Source organism: Equus przewalskii, chromosome 7 (genome assembly GCF_037783145.1).
Source record: "Equus przewalskii isolate Varuska chromosome 7, EquPr2, whole genome shotgun sequence".
NCBI lineage: Eukaryota > Metazoa > Chordata > Mammalia > Perissodactyla > Equidae > Equus > Equus przewalskii.
The window spans coordinates 14,104,863-14,126,365 of NC_091837.1; the positions used below are offsets into that span (position 1 = coordinate 14,104,863).

Sequence of the window (21,503 nt, forward strand, 5' to 3'; positions counted from 1 at the left end):
CTGCTACCCAAGGTCACACCTGAGAACGTGTCTGGCCAGCTGCCCAACCCAGCCTGAGGCAACTGCACGAGGACCATGCTCTGACCAAGACCCCAGGTGCAGCCCAGGGGCTGGAGAAAATGTCCTTAACAGAGCACGTGGAAGCCCCGGCAGGCTGGCCTGGTTCTGGCTCTGGCATCCTCCTAGGGGCCTGAGTCCTGCATGCTGGAGAATTTCCCCATGTACCTGGGGCCACGGTCAGGAGCGGAGGGACGGGGGCTGCAGGAGTCCAGCCCTCTCTTGGTCCCAAGGAGGGGCAGATATTTGGGGGTACCCAGCCCAGGGAGACAAAGGGCTGCCTTCTCATGGGTCCCTGGTGACCAGGTCATGCTGGCAGCTTGCTGGTGGAGCGACATGGGCCAGGTATGGGAGGCCCAGGGCTGGGGCTCAGGCTGGGCAGCATCTGGAATCATCTGGAACCTGGAGCCCCAGCCAAGCCTTGGGGTCCCTGCTGCCTCTCAATCCCCAGAGCAGTGTCCATGGGAAGCGGGGTCAGAAGGGTTGGGGTGAGAGTTCACGGCCCTGAGGCCTGGTTATTGGAGCGGGGTCACATGTACCTGGCCGTCCTTGCGGCCCAGAGAAGTCTGACGTCAAGGCCGGAGAGAGTCAAGGAGTAAAGCTGCCAGAGCCAGCAGCTTCCTGTGTGGTCCTCACAGGCAGGATCAAGGAGTCAGAAGCATCTATGATAGATGTGACATGGCCTTCAAGAGACCAGTGGGGGTGCAGGGTGGACCTGGGGACCCTGAGGACGGGGCCCCGCAGCCACCATTTGGTGCCCAGGTGCTCATGCTGCCACCTGCACTCGTGTGTCCCATCCCGAGCCTTCATTCCAAAGCCCTGAGGCGGTGGCAGGGAGAGAGGCAGCTGGAGCTGCAGGCCCTGAGCTTGGAAACAGCTGTTGCCTCAGTCTGCATGTGGCTGTGCGCCCCCAGGGGAGCCGTGTGGGCCTGTGCCTGAGAGATGTGTGTACCCAGGCAGGTGGACCTCCACATTCCGGGGCCTCAGCCACATGCTGTGCTCTCTGGGAGCCCTGGGGAACTGAGGGAACCCAGGAACTCCACTGTCCTTTCCAAGCACCCTCCTTGGGGTCCAGGCTCTGCTCTCTACATCTGTCCCCAAGGGGACATGTAAGGAACCTGGGAGGGAGCCTGGGCCCACCCTGTCAGGGACCCCTCTGTGCCTGGTATGTGTAGGAGTGTGTGCAGGTCCCCTCTGAGCTGGCCAGAGGGCACTGGCCTGAGGGTAGGACCCCAGGACCCAGGCCCAGCCGTGTCCCTGACTCAGGGCCATCCCAGGGCTGGTGCCTCCCCCTTACAGAACCTCAGCATCTTTGCTGTGGATTAGGGACAATTGTCTGGTTCCTGGGGGCAGGTGAGGACTCAGTGCCACAAAGAACACCACAATGGACACAATGGCAGGCCATGGGGGTGACTGAGCAGTTATTATTGTGGATCCCTGGGGCTGCAGGCCTCTTCCCTGCCCGCCCTGCTCCACCTGCCCAGGTAGCTGGAGTTGGTCATAAACTGGAAGGTACTGGGCAGAGTCCACCACCAGAAGTGGCCATGGCCCACTCCCAAAGACTCGAAGTTCAGCACCTGGGCTAAGGTCTGAGGTCCTGAGGACTCCTTGGCAGGGACAGTCCTGAAAACCCGAGTTGCCCGGGGTAAAAGGAGCTGCCAGCCCCTCTGTCCCCGTTAGGAGGTGCAGGAGGGCAGGCAGGCCCCCAGCGGTCCTCATGGATTGTCGGGCTGCTCCGTGTGGCCGGGCTACTGGGCCAGTGCCTGGCTGAGGGACTGCAGGGCCTGTGCTGTCTCCTCCAGGCTGCCTTGTGTGGCAGTCAACCCTGGCAGCTCCCGCTGGTTCTCCTTGCTGTGCCAGATGCCGTAGCCAAAATACACCATGAGTCCTGTAAGGGTGGCACAAGCCTGAGGGGCACATCCCAGCCCAGCTTCCCTGCTTGCCCTCCTCCTGCAGCCCACCTGGGGTCCCAGCCTGGCCCTCACTCACCAATCAGCAGCCAGACGGACAAGCTCAGCCAGGTCAGTGAGCTCAGCTGCAGCATGAGGAAGACGTTGAGGAGGATGCTCAGGGCTGGAGTCAGGGGCACCATGGGAACCTGAGGGGCAAGGGCAGGGCTGCTGGGCTGCAGGGAGGGGCTGCTGGCCTGGGGCCTGATTTCTCGGGAGTCCACGGAGGCTTTCTCCACCTCTGCGGATTCTGGAATCAAGGGCCCGCTTGCCATGCAGAAAGAGGGGGATGGGGTTCTGGCCTCCCCCGCTCCGTGAGCCCTGGTGCATCCTGCCACAGCAGAGGAGGACGGGGCGAAGGGAGCTGGCTGGGCTGAGAGTGAGGGGTGCTGGCTGGAGGAAGTACCTGAAAGGCGTCCTCCCGGCGCTGTTGCTGGTGGGCCCCCAGGACGAGGAGACTGAGCAGAAACAGGACAGAGCTGAGCAGGAGCAGCAGGGTGTGGCCCCAGGGTGGGAGGTGCAGGGCTGAGTCCCCAAAGACCAGCACGCAGTCCAGAGTGATGGCTGAGGCCACCAGGACGCCGAGTGCCCAAGCCACAGCAGCTCCAGGTCTGCACCCACCCAAGAAGCCAAGGTAGGGGCTCAGGGCTGGTCGCAGCTTCCCCGGCTCAGGGGCTGAGACCTGCTCACTGCCCACAGGGCTGGCTGGGCCCACAGGACTGGCTGGAGGGGATTTTCGGAAGCGTAGCACGATAATGCTGGTGCCCACGAAGGTAACAGTCAGCAGTGTGCTGATGGACCGGAACTGGACCAGTGTCTGGAGGTCCAGCAGCAGCGCCAGGAAAGCCATGAGGACCCCAAACACCAGGATGCCCACTATGGGGACCTGCGTCCGGGGGTGCACGTGGGCAAACACCTGGAAGAAGAGCCTGTCGGTGGCCATGGCATATGCGATGTGTGGCAGGGTAAAGATGTTACTGAGCAGGACAGTATTCATGGCTGTGGCAGAGGGTGAGAGACTGGTCAGCATGGTGGAGAGGACAACCAGGGGTCACTGCTGGGGTTCAGGGCATGGGTGGCCCCATAGGAACAGGGGCATGAGTCTATCTGGGCTCTCAGAGTGAACCTGAGTGTACGTGGGGTGCTGGATTATTCCCCCTCACCACCCAGGAATGGGACAGCCCAGTTTAGGTGACAGACCCACTGGAGAATCTGATGAGGGCTGAGTCCCTCCACCAGGCAAGGACCTGGCGGCACATGCCCAGAACTGACATTCTGTGTACAATTGGGAGGGGTGGTGAGTAGGTCCCTCCAAACAAGCCTGGGTGGAGAGTCTAATCATTAGCACCTTCCTGGGCCCAGGATGCAACTGGGAACACAGGCCCAGATGGAGATGTGTTCCCTGGAGGCTTAGGGCAGGGCCCTACCACCCTGTCCCCTCCCTCCTTGCCCGGAAAGGCCTCTTACCACAGATAGCACCAGCTGCCACGATGAAGGCCACCCAGCTGTAGCCCCGCTGGTAGAAGGCATCAGCGAGCGCAGAGTCAGGGTCCAGGCTGTGCCAGGGCACAATGAGGGTGAGCACAGTGGAGACGAGGATGTTAGTACCAGCTACCAGGCCAAGCGTGATGATGATGGCCATAGGCACGGCTCGCTTTGGGTTCTGGGCCTCTTCGCTGGAGACAGCAATGACACCGAGGCCCAGGTAGGCATAGAAACAGGTGGCGGCACCGGCCATGATGCCAGAGAAGCCGAAGGGTGCAAATCCACCCTCGTCAGCACTCCAGTTGTACGGGCGGGCCAGGACAAACCCCAGGATGATGATGAAGAGGATGACGAGCAGGTTGATAGCAAGCAGCACGTGGTTGAGCCAGGAAGAGACACGGGCTCCACAGGAGACAAATGTGGAGGCCAAAACTGTGACTCCAGCAGCCAAGAAGTCCGGGTACTGGGCCAGGAAAGGCACCTGCCAGATGCCCACGTGGGCCATGGTGAAGTTACGGATGCGGTGGCTGAAGATGGCATCCAAATAGCTGCTCGAGGCGCGGGCCACAGAGGCACCACTAATCAGGGACCCGAGGAGCACGTTCCAGCCAATGAGGAAGGCCCACAGCTCGCCCAAGGACACGTAGGTGAACAGGTAGGCAGAGCCTGTGCGGGGCACACGGGCCCCGAACTCCACGTAGCAGAGGGCTGCCAGCAGGAAGGCCATTGCAGCGATGCTGAATGACACGAGCACAGCAGGCCCAGTCATCTCCTTGGCCACGGTGCCCGAGATCACATAGAGGCCCGAGCCCACTGTAGCACCCATACCCATCAGGGTCAGGTCCAGCGTGGTCAGGCAGCGTCGAAGTGATGTCTCCGTGGTGGACTCCTCCAGTGGCTTCAGCCGGTTTAGCTTCTGGCAGAAGTGTGCCAGGCTGGTGGTGCTGGGCAGTCCCCAGGCCATGGTGAGCGCCTGAGAAGAGCACCAAACCAGCTGCTGGCACCTATGAGGGTGAGAGGGAAGTGACAGACTGCCCAGATGGATCCTGACCAGCCTTCAGTTCTTGCTCGGACCCTGCCCTGGAGACAGAAGCCTGGAACCACTGGCTGCCTGGAGGGCTGGATGAGGCAGGAGGTCACAGGGAAGCATGGGGATCCCTTTTGCCTGCCTCCTGGGCAAGGGAGGGAGCCTGGTGGAGGGAGACCTGGGCATGTTTGGGAGGGGCCCTGAGGGTGGGGAGGGGGCCGTCCCAGGGAGCCCGACTAGGAACCACTCCAGTGATCTGGGATCCCAGGGCAGGGTAGAAGCCTGAGGCTTCCTGGGAGCTGGGCCAGGGCTCCAGGACCTGGAACAGGAGCAACTCTGGCTCAGCAGCCACCTGGCCTCAGACAGTAGCACTCATGCCCACACTCCCAGCCCTGCCAGACTGTGTATCAGCGCCTGGTGGGAGTGGGGGACACCCTGGGCCCTGCACCTGAGGCCAAAGCCCTGCGGCCCGTCTCCACACGTGGCCAGAGCCTCCTCCGCCATACCCCTGTCCCCGGGTAGCAAAACCGTCACCTCCTCTCTGGCCTGAGTCTGTTCCACAGGACTTCCTGCAAGTCACCTGCTGTCACCGTTGCCACCACAGCTGCTGCTGCTGCCACCACTCTACGTTGGTCCCTACCCCAGGCTGCCAGATCTGGCACAGGACCCCATATCGTGGTTCTACATTGTCGCTAGGCATTGACTCCTCCTCTCTAGCTAGGAAAGTTCTAGATGGCATCTTCTTCCAATAAAAGGCTGTTTCATCTACATTGAAAATCTGTTGTTTAGAGCAGCCACCTTCACTAGTGATCTTAGCTAGATCTTCTGGATAACGTGCTGCAGCTTCTCCATCAGCACTTGCTGCTTCACCTGGCACTTTCATGTCATGAAGACAGCTTCTTTCCTTATACCTCATGAACCAACCTCTGCTGGCTTCACTCTTTTCTTCTGCAGCCTCCTCACCTCTCTCATCCTTCCTATAATTGAAGAGTTAGGGTCTTGCTCTGGACTAGGCTTTGGCTTAAGGGAATGTTGTGGCTGGTTTCATCTTGTATCCAGATCACTAAAACTTTCCCCATATCAGCAATAAGGCTATTCTGCTTTCTTATTATTTGTGTGTTCACTGGAGCAGCACTTTTAATTTCCTTCAAGAACTCTTTCTTTGCAGTCACAGCTTGGCTAACTGTTTGGTGCAAGAGGCCTAGCCTTTGTCCTATCTTGGCTTTTGAGCTGCCTTCCTCAGTAAGCTTAATCATTTCCAGATTTTCATTTAAAGTGAGAGATGCACAACTCTTCCTTTCACTGGAACATTTAGAGGCGATCGTAGGGTTATTAACTGACCTAATTTCAGTATTGTTGTGTCTCAGGGCATAGGGAGGCTAGTCTTCCTCAATAAAAAGCATAAAGAAAAAATAGCTCACTGATCACAGGTCACTATAACAAATTAATAATAATGGAAATGTTTGAAACATTTTGAGAATTATTAAAATCTGACACAAAGACAAGAAGTGAGCCAATGCTGTTGGAAAAATGGTGCCAATAGACTGACTAGACCCAGGGTTGCCATAAACCTTTGATGGGGTTCAGGGCAGACTGCCCCAAGATGTGCCACTCTGGTATGTGGATTATTTCAAGCTGAAGACAATCAAGACTCAGAAGACACTGGAAGAACATTTCACCTTCCCCCAAACTGCTTAAAAGAATTTAAGATAGAAAGGCCTGTCCCAGGAAGGAGCTCTTACTATAGATAATTCTAGGTGTGGTGGGCAGGAAGTCATCTAGCAAGGGCCATTTTATGAAAGGAGCTCTTTCAGTTCCCATTGTCTGTAGATGGGACAATGCAAACACTTCTTTACCAAATATTAACTCTTTCCACCTTCTCGTAGATTGCCTTCTCCCCTTTGAAGTCTCAGACCTCTATCTCCTTCTATTTAGTCCAGAAAGACGCATACACCTCATTTTGCCTGATTCTCTGGAATTCTTCATGCTTATGTGAAGTCAACATGTACACATGTTAAACTTTGATTTTCTCCTGCTACCCTGCCTTATGTCAGTTTTAATTCTTTGTCCAGCCATCAGAACCAGAAGGGGAAAAGGGGGAATTCTCCCTCTTCCCCTGCAGTTTTGGTGTAGCCATCAGGATTCCGCACTGGCTGGCAAGCTGCATTCTCTGGCTGGAAGAAGTGCTTTCTCTCTGGCATGATCACAGATGTGGAGACTCCGGGTTGTCTGATGAAGGCTGGCAAAAGGTGAGATTTCTGACCACATCAGCCTCCTGGAGTCTCTATCTGTGGGGTTCGCAGAAGGAAAGAGAACTTTTTTCTCACTTTCTAAATTTAGATTGGCAGTAGAAAATATTTGGGAAACTATTTTCTTGTGGTTTTTAGTGACTCCAGTAAATTTGATAGAGTACTCTTGGATTTTTTATCCTTTTCCTCGCAGAGATAGTCACTTGTTTTTTCTTTTTTGTCTATGCATTTGTGTTGTATGTCATAAGAAGGAAAAACCATAGGGTAGGATACAGACATAGGCCCTATAAGGCCGTTGTATGGGCTGACCCACAGGCACAGGCTGGTGGGTTTGCTATCTCACCAGAGCAGCGTCTGTTGAGACAAACTTTGCTGTGGGTTCCTATGCACGTGAGGTAACAGCTGTTGCTGAGGGATATCTTGGAAGCCAAAAGGCTGCAATATTGGTGGTCATGGGTCGAGCAGTCCAGAGCCATTGGGGTGCTTGCCGCCTCAAGAAGACTCCCATGATAAGAAAAGTTTACCATGGAACTGGGTAGATGACAACAGGTCTCCCGCCAACCTTGAGAAAATTCCTGTGCAATGAGGTGCTCTGTAAAACACACACAATCCTCAACCCCATGGCACATCCCTCCTACGTATTAGTTTGGATCCAAGGCAGAGCTAAAGCTGTCACTGTGTATGTAATGGAAAAAACCACACAGATGAGCTTTTTCCTTCCGTCTTATTCTATGTTCCGAGAACTTAGCTTTTTGACCAGTGATAATATTTTCCTTGGTCTCCAGCATCTGGAAGGTGCATTTGCTGGAGTAAACCTTGGTGGCCAGTCAAACAGACTGAGGTTCCAAGCATCCTCTGTCTGGCTGTGCCAGGCTCTCAGGGGAGTTTGTCATAAAGGGTCCAGTCCATGAAGACCTTTGTCATCTCAACCTTCCTTGTTTGTTAGTTCTGGAAAAGTCCCATTCCTGTGGCTCCTGCCTGGTGTCACAGATGAGTGGGTCTGTGACTAGAGGCTTCCATGCTCTCCTGAGACACCAGAGACACCATTTTCATTACACCATCCTTACCGCCTGTGCAGTGAAGCTCTTTACTCCTCCTGAGGGTTTGAGGAGTCAACTTCTTGGATCATGGGGGATGCATCACCTGTGCCCTCTCCAGGGACACGTCTTGCATCCATGGTAAAGATTTACTCTAAGTCTGGAAAGTTACCTCCAGGTCTTTCTTTATAAAGTCTCATTGGACTGAGTCACTATTGGAATAAATACATCAATGGAGATCCTCCTTGTCAAGGGCCAAACGATGGATCTTTTGAATTGGAGTAAATTTTATATTTGAAAACTATTTGAGAGAGCTCTTATCACAAGCAGCTGACTTACTGATATTTATGGGAAGAATAATTGAAAAGAAAATCCAAAAAAAAATTATAATGGCTAGCCTTAGGGAATCTCTTAATAAGATGAAAGAAGGGAAGTCTGACTTAGAACAAAGATTAAAAAGCAAATTTAATGTAAATATAACCACAGGCCCTCCAGGACCAGTTCAACAAAGTGATTAAGGATTGCCTTTCAGAAAAACTGGAAAGCCACATAGCCAGAGCATGTGTAAATGAAGAAATCAAGACCTGAAACGACCTCAGAACTAAATACCTCCATGCCCACAGAACCCAAGGACGAGGACGTGACTGGAACCTGAAAGTCGGACTCTTGTCGGAAGTGAAGAGTCCCTCATTCAGGAAGATCTGATCTTAAGATTCCTTCCCCACCCTGTCATAAATATTCAAAACGTTACCATAAATGCTTGAAGCCCACCAGTCAGAACCTGTCCCACCAGCATTTCTGTGTGCCAGCATAATTTCCTTAACCTCTTAAATTCCACCCCAAATCCTGAACTGGGGAGATAGATCTCAGGGCACCTGTCCCCTATCTCCCTGCAGGTTGCTTTCACAGAATAAAAGCTGATTTCTCCCCCTAAAGTCTGATGCCATAATTAATTGGCTTGTTTATGCACATCAGAGGAGAAACCCAATTTTGTGTGGTAAAAATTGGTGACCACAAAGGGACCAAGGTCCTGTGACCACCCACCCAAGGCCCTGCAGCCCCCGGCAGGGTGTGGGGTCTTTTTGATGAGGATTATTTTAGGCTGGTTACTGCAGACAGGAAGGAGACTCTGAGGAGTGGAATTTGCTTGCCCTTTGATGAGAGACATTTGCATTTGTGAAGGAAGTCTCCATCTGTGGGGATGTCTCCCTCTCTGCACCAGGAGGAAGGGGGGATGACCTTATCTCTAGAAACTCTTAATGGGGACGGCAAGGACTTAAATCTTGTTTATTGTGCTTGTCTGGTAACCTCATGTAGCTGACTCTCCCCACCACCAACATTCTCCTTTATCTTTAGCTGAAGATAATATTTAAGGTGGTGGCTTCTGCCATTTACTGAATCTGGTTTGATTATTATCTAAAAGTTATAAGACCACCCAATAACCAAACCCCACCAGAACTGATACCATTTTAACAACTTATGCCTTAAATTTAGCCCTGGTCTCAACCCATGTTTGCAGCAGCAGCTCTTACTGCCCATGTGTCCTGTCCCCATGGCAGCAGCAGCAGCAGCTCTGACTGCCCATGAGTCCTGTCCCCATGCTATTCCATACTATTTTCTAAATAAAAGAGCACTACTGCCAGACCTTGAGAGTCCAAGAAATCTTTCTTTCGACTCCTCAGCTCACCAACCCTGCATCATTTCCATCCACCCTAAGTGGGGCTTGAACAGTTTCCTCCAGAGGCTTCACTGATTGGCTTCCTGTCTCCCCGCTGTGGCACTCCAGGCCCCAAGGCATTTTTATTTTCCCTTTGGGAGAAGAAACAGCTTCTGGATCAGGATGTCTCTGGACTAGGGGCAATTAACTCTAAGAGACTGACTATCCTTTACCTTGTCTCTCTGGTTTGATGTTCTGGAAATATAAGTTTGGCTGGTGTTCTGGGGCATCCTGGTGGGCTGAGACCTGAACCTTGGGCCTAAACCATCCAAGGTATTTAGAGATAGGACAGAAAACCTTCACTCATGGTGTTGCTTCTGGGTCTGGGCCAGTCCTGGCACTGGTTCTGACTTACCCTTGGAAATCTGGTTTTGAGTAGATCTTGGCTCTGGTTCTGAGCTACTCCTGGGACTCTAGCTAGTATTATGGTCTGTATTACATGTAGAATTGTATTCTGTATTAATGTTTGTCTGAACTGAATTGGCTGTTCTGGGGACTGAGTTTCTCAATAATTGTAACAAACTCTCTTTAGAAATTACTGTGGTGTTGTGACTACATCGGGCAAAACCCCCTAAAATGGGGATAAGTGTAAACAGCTGACAAGATTACCTGTGATAATTTAGAATTACAGTGGCCACTTGGGCTCCTTTTGAGCTTTCAAACAAGAAACAAACCTTTAAAGACTCAATGTCTCCACCATTTGACCTAAAGTTTCCAGAAGTTGTCAATGTTTACAAGAACTGCAGACTCTTATCAAGATTGTTTTGTGTTCTGAGGGCTTGGCTTGATAATAATCAGGTTGGGGGAGTCTCAAAACTATGGCAGGAAAAAGAATGAGGTTGCACTGCATTTTTCAGTCTGAGATGGTCAGACAGAAATGCAGGTTGCACTCCTGTTTGTGGCTAAGGGTCCTACCAAACTGCCATCAGCCTCAGGGGAAAATTATATTGGCCGTTAGAAGGAAGACTTGGTTAGGCCTTCATGGTAAGGGTCTTCATTTTGGGGACACTTGAAATTTTCATGATCTGGCTCTAGCTGCAGCATAAACATACTTTTGACTTGCATGTCTAAATTCTTAACCAGAAGTGCTAATTTGAGCCCCACCTGTAGTCTCTTAGGCCGCATTTTCCCAAATTGGGTGCCTTTTAGCTATGAGTATGTAGTATGAGCTACTGAGTACTCATTGGTTTATCAATCCTTCTACTCCCAGAGACGGTCACTATTTTCCCTTGTCTCTGTCTTTTGCATCCTTTGTCATAAAAAAGGAAAGACCACAGGGTAAGATGCAGGCATCTCTGTAAGCCTATTGTCTGGGCAGGCCCACAGAAAATGTTGCTGGAGGGACACCTATAGAGTATGCACATAAGCTGGAAGCTGTTGCTAAGGGACATCCTGGAATCCAAAAAAGCCACAATATTGATGGGCACAGGTCAAGCAATTCAGAGCCATTAGGCAGTCACCACCTCAAGAAGACTCCCTTGATAGGATGAGTTGGTCACAGAAGGGGGTTGATGACAACAGGTCTCCTGCGAACCTCAAGAAAATGTCCATGCAAGGATGAGGTACTCTGTAAAGCACACACAATCCCCAACTGTGTGGCAACTGCCTTCCCCCCCCCCCCATGTGTTAGTCTGGCTCTGAGAGAACCAAAGCATAGCTAAAGCTGTTAATGTGCATATAGGATCAGTTTTTCCCCTTTTCTCTTGTTCTGTCTTCAGAGCTTGGCTTTGTGACCTCTTTGGTCATGAGGGGTCCCAGGCCATTGGAGGTCTTTGTCGTCTCAACTTTCCTTGCTTGTTAGTGCACTACCAGCTGTGCAGCAGAAGCCTTTGCTTTCTTGGATTATTTTTGGGAGTGAACTTCCTGGATCTTTGAGGGTTGTTTATTTTACACTCTCTTTTGGGGATGCCTGTCACATCCAGAGCTAAGCCATAATTTCTTATTAGTTTGAGTTACTATTAGGATCCTACTCGTCAAAGGTCAGAGGATGGTTCCTTAAATGGGAAAAACTTCTAAATTGAAAAAATGCAGCTTAAAGTGTGGATCAACCTCTTTCCAGTTCTTTGGGGAACTGTAAACAACCATCTTTGTCTCGCAAATCCCTGCAGGGCCAGCAGTGCGGCTCTAGAAAGCAGTTCAAAGTTCACTTGTCCTTTTCCAGTTTCAAAGCCTCCCCTGATCCCTCTCAAAATGCTTATAGGTATTAGGATGTTAAAAATGAATAAGGCAAATATGCCCCAGAAACTCCATCTAGGAGAAAATTTGAGTGGTTTCTCTGTGCCTTTGTGATGTAGTCGGTACATCAACCTATAATGTCATTTAAGTTACAACCCAGTTTCTGAGAAATTAAGAGCAATTGTCCTTGGAAAAAAAAAATCCTTGCAAGACTGGAAATTCAATTGTGGAGACAGTTCAGATTCCACCCATTTTCCTTAACTCAAGGAGCAAGCCCACCAGGGAATATCTAGCCTACCACTAATTCCTAGGACCAAAGGGAAAAAAAAGAAAGAAAAATGACCATAAGATCACCCTTGCCAAAATCGAGCATCTTCAGTGTCTTCACAAATATAAGTAAAATAGACTTTAAACAAGATTTGCATTTGTAACTAGTATATTACTGTACCTGATTCTGGGTAGTAATTTTAAAACAATAGGTGTAGAGACTCTCTGTATGTGTGTTTATATGTATGTTACATGTGTGATATTTTACCTCCAGATGGTATAATTTCTAAAGAGCTCTATTCAATTGGCTTAAAGTAAGCACTTACATAAATTATTTCTAAATGCAGCAAACCCCAATGTCTATCAAGTTAACATGATATAAGTTAATTTTTGGTAACTGAAAGCTTATTTAAGATTGTTGACTTGATTAAAATGGACATGTGCTCAAAGTTATCAGCATTGGATATAAAGCAGACATTCTGCCTTTATTATGTGTTTATTGGTCATATAAGCTGATGTTATCTCTATTACAAAACTAGTTAGTAAAAATAATAACAAAATGATGGCTAATTTTGTCTAATGTCTCATGAAGTTTTGTAGGCAATCTAAATAATTATTGGGCTCGAGTAAACTAAATAGATGTGAAAAAGATAAAAGTGTTGGGTGAAATTTTAAAAATAATTATGTATTCTGGCATGCATATTTATGATAACTTCTAGCTTCTCTTTGGTAACTTGAAACTTTGAAGTTTTGCTAGGTGAAATTAAGTGATAAAAAATTCATTGCATTGGGCTGGCCCTGTGGCCGTGTGGTTAAGTTCCTATGCTGCAATTCAGTGGCCAAGGGTTTCTCTGGTTTGGATCCTGGGCACGGACATGGCACCACTTGTCAGGCTATGCTGAGACAGCATCCCACATGCCACAACTAGAAGGACCCACAACTAAAATATACAACTATGTAGTGGGGGGATTTGGAGAGAAAATGCAGGAAAAAAAAGATTGGCAGCAGTTGTTAGTGCAGGTGCCAATCTTTAAAAAAAATTCATTGCATATGTTGGTCATTTTCAAGTAGGATAGTTTATTGAAACATTATAACTAAACATGTCTATGTTTATCTACTTTTGAGTTCTTATTACAGAGAAATTAAAAGATGTCTGGGTCTACTAGTAAACGTGTCTTGCATTTTTATTGAAAGATTGTACTATGAAGTAGCATGTTCCTAGAAGTTATAAAAAAGTATTTATAAATTTTCCAAGCCACAGAATGCTAATGTAAAAGACAGTTCATAATTACTTACTTTTTAGTTTTTAGTAAGGTCTGTAACGGTTAAAAATACTACTAAAAATTAATAAACCAAACATCTTTGTATTCAAGGAAAGTAAGATGTATGTTTTCAGTAAAGGACGTATAAATAATAGAAATGTTTTTGTTTTGTTAAGAAAGATAAATTTGTCCCAAAGTAGTAGAAGGGACAAAGGAAGACATAGGACAAATTCTGAATGTGAAAAGAATGTTATAGAAGGTCCATGAAAGAGGAATCCTAAAAAGAGTTCTATGCATAGTCAAGTTGGCTAAGATTGAAATAAATCTAATTAAGTAAATGAGTTTTAATGTCAAAAATAACCTGATGCAAAAATTAAAATTTGGTTCTCTCTCTCTTAAAAGGATAATTTTCCTGGAGTTTTAGTCAGCTTTTGAAAAAGAGGTTATAAAAGGCTTTTCTTTGTTTTTGAGTAAGTTTACCTAAAATGCAAATGATCTCTATTTTAAAATAATTTCTGATGGGGCTGGCCTAGTGGTGCAGTGGTTAAGTTTACACACTCACTTCAGCAGCCCAGGGTTCCCTGGTTTGGATCCCGGGCATGGACCTACACACCACTTATTGAGCCATGCAGGTGTCCCACATATAAAGTAGAGGAAGATGGGCATAGATGTTAGCTCAGGGCCAATCTTCCTCAGCAAGAAGAGGAGGATGGGCAGTGGATGTTAGCTCAGGGGTAGTCTTCCTCAAAGAGAAAAGGCTAATAATTGCCTATGTTCAAAAAGACTGAGGTCTCTCTATTAAAGTGTTTCTTGACTGTTTTAACTCTCTATTTGACCTTGACTTTTTCCATTGTCACTTTGAATGGATAACTTGGTGAGCATTGTTTCACAGTGAGCATTGTTTCCTATTTGACCAAGTATTTTAAACCTTTTGGTATTTTTGAAAAGCTTCCCACAAAATTCAAATCCTAAATGTAGTCTTTCTTTTTACCTGGAGGAAAGAGTTTTTTCTTTGAGAGCTTTCAGAGCACCCCTGGGACTACTGAAAGAAATACATTCTCTCTCTTCCCATGAGAAAGAAGATACTGAAATAATTAGGCTTATTTGGTATGTTAAATTACACAGGAAGCATTGTCAAATAATTGATGATAAACCTTCTTAGGTGGTATTATGGCGGTACATGTTATTGATATAAATGTTCAAAAAATTATATAACATTCCCAAAATTCTGATTTGTCCTGATTGTCAGCCAAAATTCTAGTTATTATCTTGAAGTGTTATATGGTCACAGAAATAGTCAAGTTTCTTTGTCAATTGCCCTTTTGAGTCATTTGCAGATAGTTGCTCTTTTACTCTGATGGTTTTGAAAATGTTTCATCTTCAGATTCATGGAAAAGACTCTGACACTTACTCTAGAGTACAGGTTTCTGATAAACTTTCAGAGGATAAAACTGCGTAAGAAATACAGAACTCTAGGGGCTGGCCCCGTGGCCGAGTGGTTAAGTTCGCGCGCTCCACTGCAGGTGGCCCAGTGTTTCGTTAGTTCGAATCCTGAGTGCGGACATGGCACTGATCATCAGACCACGCTGAGGCAGCGTCCCACATGCCACAACTAGAAGAACCCACAACGAAGAATACACAACTATGTACCGGGGGGCTTTGGGGAGAAAAAGGAAAAAATAAAATCTTTTAAAAAAAAAAAAAGAAATACAGAACTCTAATGGAGAAACTGATGACTTCATGAAACTGCCAACAGAAGATAAAGATCAAGAATTGATTTCACAGGACTGAGTGAACTGATGAGGATGATTATAATTTTTGTGACTTTTATTGGAGATGTTGCTGATTTTTAATGTTTTGTTCTTTCCAGATTTAAGAAAACGTTTTTCTCTTTCTCTGAGCTAACTATGACTTATAGCAATTTTGTAAAATTATACTTTTGCAAGTAAAACTGAAACATTCATTTATTTTTTCTCCCTATCTGATACCTCCAGGATTTGGAAACTCTTAATGAGTATTGTTTTCATGGCAATAATAATCTGCTCCATTTATAAGAGGATGCAATTGGAAACAGTTATATTATCAAAGCTTTGACAGGAATGTCATATTTGAGAGAAATATACTGACTCAGATATGACAAGACAGCTTTTGAGGAACAAAGATTGAATTTTATGAAATAAAGCCACTTGGAAATATCAGCCTTGGTACCTTGTTTACAGGGTTCTAAGCAACCTTATGAGGTGAGTAAAGGACACTTCTCTGGCAGGTGCCTGGAACCTCAGAATATTTGGAGGACCTTGAGAAGAGAGGAATCCACCCAAATCTGTAGATATTGTAGGCAGAATCTGATGACAAATCTTTGGCTTGGCCAGGGAACCCCTGGAAAAACATCCCTCATAGAGTAGATAGCCAAACCTTCCCCCAGGCCCTCCTGCAAATGAGCAGGAAGTGGCTCTGCTAGTGCCTGATATTCAAGGTTTACTAGGAGAAATTTTAGAGGTGTTTCCTCCTATTGATAATCAGTCAAAAATTGAATTATGCACTCAGAATGAAGGGGAATCCAAAAACTTTTATTGAAGGTTTATACAAAACTTTCAAAGGCACACTGCATTAACCCAGAAGCCCCAGAGCACAGGAATCTCCTTATTTCTCATTTAGTAGAAAATCTTATTCCTGATATAAAAAAACAAATTCAAAATAGTGTGCTTGTTGGGTCAGGGCAACCATGAAGTGTGATAATGGAGGCTGCTACACAATTCTTTGAAAATAGTCAGCAGGAAGGTAAAAGAGGATTAAAAGCAACTCTTCTGGCTTTACAACTTGAATCTTTAGAGAAGCAAAAATCTAACTGAGAGTAAGTTACAGCCCACTCAGAGGCCTCCGTGTTTGCCTCCAGACAACTGCAGGTGTTGCAAGAAGCCAGAGCATTGGAAAAGAGATTGTCCTCTTAAGAGAAGGGAAAGTTAACAAATACCCTCCCTTGGCCCCAACGCCTCTGGAGGTCTTGTTTTCCTCATCCTGAGGGGCATTTCCTCCTTATTTGGTGGGTCATCCAAGACTCAGTTCCACCCTTGAGCCTACCATTAAACTTAAAATAGAAGCTTGGGAACTGGATTTCTTAATTGATACCGATGTGATTTTCTCTACTATCAGTTCAGAGAATTTATCTCTACCTCTCACCTCTGATTCTGTTCAAGCTGTTGGAGCCTCCGGGCAGCCTATTTCATGGCCCATAGCTCAGCCCACTCCAACATCTTTAGGACTCTTTACACTCATCATGCCTTTCTACTCTATCACTGTTCAGCAGCAAACCTTTTGTGCAGAAGTTCATTACGTAAATTTAATGCCACTAGAAATTGCAATGAGAAAGGCAATTTTATTTCTCTATCCTCAGACCAAAGCCTAAGTCTCCTAATTTCCTTCCTGGAAACTCATCTTGATTTAAATTCTTCTGAAGAAGATGAATCTTTAAAGGATGTCCCCATGAGTCTTTGGGATACACATGCAAATGAAGTAGGGTTGATACTGAGTGAAGAACCCATGCACATTACTTGGAAAAAGAATGAACCGTGTACCTCAGTAGCCCAATACCTGCTCTCCAGAGATGCAGAGCGAGGAACTGAATCTATAACACACTCCCTTTTACACAGGGTGTATTAGATTTTACTTCACCGTGTAATACTCCAATCTTGCCAGTGAAAAAAGGTGAGTTTGACTGAGATGGGAACCAAATCTATAGATTTGTGTAAGACCTCAGAGCCATAAGGTCTTTCACAAATCCTCAGGATCTTGTGGGCCCAGATCCAGCTGTCATCCTGACCTCAGTTCCTGCTGATGCAGCCTGGGTGACAGGAATTGACCTCTGCTCAGCTTTCTTTTCAATCCCTTTGCACCCTCACTCACAAGTTCTTTTCGCATTTACATTTAAAGGGAGACAATTCCCATGGACTCACCTACATCAGGGATATTGTGAGTCCCTCTCAATATTTTCCCAAATCCTTTCAGCCGACTTGGGTTCTGTAGTCTTTACTCAAGGCTCCACTCCTGTTCACTATGTGGATGACCTTCTGCTCTGTAATCAAACTAAACAGAGAGCTCTTACAGACCCCTCATTCTCCTGAAAACACCAGCTGCTCGAGGCCATACTGCTTCCAGATCTAAACTTTAGTGGGTGCAAATGACTGGTACCCACTGGACATGAGATATCTCAAAATATTCAAAAGCTACCGCCAAACTCCTTGAGTCCATTTTGTCCATCCTTCTTCCTCAAAATCACAAAACAGCAACATAAATTTCCAAGGGCAGCTGGTTATAGCCTCAGTGGATTCCTGTTTCTGCAGCCCTTGCTAACCCTCTGGATGCTCTTCTCCCAGATATCACACCAGAGCCTATTTCCTGGCCTTCAGAGCTATTAAACTCCATTGATGCCTTAAGATTAGCTTTGTCCACACCCCTGGCTCTTTTACCTAATTTGACAAACCTTTTCATCTATACCACCATGAAAATAGTGGATTTGCTGCAGACATTCTAGGAGAATCTCTTCCTCTCAGATACATCCTATAGCATATTTCTCATGCCAGCTAGACCCTGTGCATCAGGTATGCCCCTATGTTTATGTGTGGTGGCCTCAGCTGTCACGCTGACTGACAAAGCCAGTACTCTAATATTAGGCCCTCCCCTTAATCTCTATGTTGCCTATGCTGCGTCTGCTATTTTTCAAGTTCATAGGACCCAACACCTCTCTACATGGCCGCAGACCACCCATGAGCAGGCTCTTTTAACTAACCCTTCCGTCATTTTTTGTCCTTGTAACACTGTGAATCCAGCTACCTTATTACCTGTCCCTGATGATGGAGAGTCCCACTCTATTCCACATGATTCCCTTGCAATGGTAGAAATTGTCTCAAAGCCATGAAAGGATCTCTCAGACATCACTTTGGACACTCCAGACTTGCTTCTGTTTTGGGATGACTCCTATAAATGGGATTTCCAGAGAAGCATAATAACTGTTTATACCACGGTTTCCCCACATGAAACACTGGAAGCTTATTCTTTGCCCACTGTAAAATTAGCCCAAGCTTCTGGACACATAGCTCTTACTAGAGTCTGTGCATGAGCAAAAGGGAAAACTGCCACTCTTTACACTGACTCCAGATATGCTTTTGGAGTCTGCCATGCTGTTGGCACAATTTTGAGATCCTGTGGATTCTTGACTTCCATAGGAACTCCTATTGCTAATGGTCACTTAATTGTGGCCCTATTACAAGCTATTCCCCTCCCTTCTGTCGACGAAAATAATCCATAACCAATCTATAAGTGAAAAGTTGGGTGAGTTTATTCTGAGCTTAAATCTGAGGATTATAACCCGGGAGAGTCTTTCCACAAAGGAACAGAGCACTCCAAAGAAGTGGGGGTACATAGGGTGGTTATATACCCTCAAAGAGTATGTTTCACATATGATTGAAATGTCCCTTTTACAATAGTCACGAGGCTGCTCTGTCAGCACAGCGATTGATGGAAATGGCAGATAGGTCTGCTGTCTCAGTGAACGCTGCAGGGTGGCAGGCGTGTTGCCTGGGGCTGGGCAGTCACAGATGAGCGCTGCAATTGGTTCCCAGCCTAAAGAAAGATGCTTAATCTTTAGGGAGATGCCAATGTTGGGAGGAGGAGAGAAGTTGCACCTTTATCTCAAGGGCCTTTGCTCTCGCCATAGGGAATCTCTAAAACAGATATACAATGCATGCCCAAAGGCCTCAGTCAGGCCCTTTTGGAAAGACAAGGTCAGGCAGAATTAGGTTTACACAAAATGGCTTCCTCATATACTCCAATATATCCTATTACTTGCCATTTTTATTTGTCACTTCTCAAATTATATGTTCACTCTTCAGCCTATACTCTGAGTCTGATGTCATTTCTTCAGGAAATGACAGGCTGGCAGAGCTGCTAAATATATGGGCTGACCATGGACCCCCTTGTCCTTTCTCGACTCAATTTTTAAAGCTGTCTTTATCCCTGACTGATGTTATTAACTATCATGCAAATGTCCCACAATCTGAAAAAGACCATGGGATACAACATGGCACCAAAGAGTGATCAGATGGATTAGACACTGGGCCAAAGGACTTCCTGTAGCTCCTTTTCCCTTGAATTTTTGGCTTGCTCTTATCTCCCACCGAATGGGAAATATGTGCAGATGGGGGATAGTTAAGGAACTAAAAGAGAATTGGTCCTGCCGTGGCATCCACAAAATTTCTGACCCAATAATTTCCCAGTGCACTACTTGCCAATCTCACCAACATCCTGGGAGAAATCAGCAGACCCCAGGAAGTCCTCCCAGGTCCACACTGCCCTTTGCAGCACTCCAAATGTACCTTATAGCCTTGCCCCCAACTTTAGGCTCTTCTCACTGTTTGGTTATTGTCTGCATGGTTAGTGGATGGACCGAATGCTATCTGACTAGACGTGCTGATGCCACAACTGTGGTAAAGAAATTAATAACTGAAGTTATTCCTTGTTTGAAATTACTTTATGGATTGAATCACACCCAGAAACTCATTTTTCAGCAGAGATAAACCAATTGCTTTCAGAAATTCTGAGGTACTCATTAAAATTTCATACCCCATATTAATGCTGGCCCTAGTATCATTTCCCCTACATTAAACCCAACCTATATGGGGTTAAAACCAAAGTGCTCTTTCCCTGCTTCCTCTCTGGCTCCCTGGCTCCAGAATCCACTACTCACCATGGAAACAGGCACCGCCAAGGACAGCCACCTGGATTCCTTATCATCTCCTCCCCCTCCCTGCAAGCAGTGTCCAAAGGCCGAAGGCAGGCTGGTGGGAAAGCTGTGACCAGCAAAGCCACTGACTGCCCCACATCTACAAGCAGCCACATTCCTTGCAAACCTTTAAAACCCCTGGCCTCCCACCTTTTGGGGAGACAAGACTAGATGAATTTGAGGGCTTACTCTTGGCTCCTGGCTGATGCCACTCGAAATAAAACCCCTTTACTTGCCATAGCCTGGCATTCCAGTGTTTATTTAGCCCCTCTTGTGTGATGGGTAAGGATCCTGTTGTTGTAGGCACTAACAATTTGTTGAGCCAGCCAGGAGGCTCTTGCCCATAGACCCATGGTCCTGGGCTGACAGGGGTGTCCTGGGAAGCAGTCCAGCAGCTGCCTAGGTGATTTTCCCTAGTGACTTCCCCAGTACTTGCTGTCTGGCCTGACACCACTGACCCTAGGCACATTTTCTTATGGCAAGGAAACAGGGTCTAGATTTGTTTGTTTGTTTTTCCTTCTGGTGAGTCAACAGACTCTGTCTAAATAGGGTAAGTCATCTTGGGGATGCCTGCGAACTTCCTTCCCCTCCTCTGGGGTCCCTTCCATTCATGGAGAGGCCATTTAGGGTCCTTTCTATTCCCAGAGTGGCCATCTTGGGTCCTTTCTGTTTGTGGAGGGGCCCTCTGGGTGTGCATTCAGAGTGAGAAAAGTTGTAGGACTTTCTACCCTAAATCTAGGAACCAATTCACTGGTGTCTGGCTTTTCTGTGTCTGTCTCTGTGTATCAGAATGGGAAACACACTGCCTGACCCCAAGCAGAGCCCTCTGGGGCTGATTCTGATAGATTGTCTAATTATAGTTATAAGCCAGTGTCTAAAAAGGGATGATTTCTTTTGTAACACCGCATGGCCACAATATTCTTTAAACTGTGGACAGAACATAGCCAAATAGTGAATCCTTAGGTTGGAAAATTTTTAGAGAGCTCTTGTCATAAACAGCTATTTTATTGGTACCTATGCAAAGACCAAATCAAAAGGAAATACAATGACTAGTCTTTGAAACTTAATCAATCTTGGAGTCTCAGCTTCTTCTTGTGGTCTTACAGATGCTAATGAAAACATTAAGTTAACAAAGAGAAATCAGAAAGGAAAGAGTCATAGGACTCATCCTAACAGGACAGAAATCCTTAACCAGTTATTAAAAACAAGGGAAATGGGATGAATAGAACAGACATAAATAAAGTTAAAACAAAGGTTTTAATAAAACAATGCCTAATGTTGGATGGACTAAATGGACCCCCCATTGGCCTCCAACATTAAAGGACATCAGACAAACCTGTTCTATTCACCCCAGCTGAAAAAACTTAAAAGGTCAGGAGGCAGAAATCACAGTGAGAAACCTGACCAGCAATTGTTTGGGCAACAGTTAGGCTGCTCAGGTTAATAAGACTATAAAGATTAAAGTGTTTAAGCTAATATTATGTTGTGTCTAGCTGGAAT

The 21,503-nt window shown here is 46.7% G+C and overlaps 1 protein-coding gene across 3 annotated transcripts in view; it reads right to left on the minus strand.

Annotated features, from left to right (window-relative positions):
- Positions 1-1,205: 1,205 nt before the first annotated feature.
- Positions 1,206-21,503, minus strand: part of LOC103564356 (cationic amino acid transporter 4-like) — a 28,237-nt gene continuing 7,939 nt past the window's right edge. The window contains exons 2-5 of one of the 3 annotated variants that reach the window (XM_070628718.1): positions 3,474-4,464; positions 2,413-3,005; positions 2,047-2,155; positions 1,206-1,964 (exon numbers count right to left, since the gene is read on the minus strand). In XM_070628718.1, the coding sequence (XP_070484819.1) occupies positions 1,351-1,964; positions 2,047-2,155; positions 2,413-3,005; positions 3,474-4,464 (2,307 nt within the window). In that variant the 3' untranslated portion in view covers positions 1,206-1,350. The remainder of the gene's footprint in view (positions 1,965-2,046; positions 2,156-2,412; positions 3,006-3,473; positions 4,465-21,503) is intronic. The other 2 variants (XM_008540033.2, XM_070628719.1) reach the window with 2 other exon arrangements.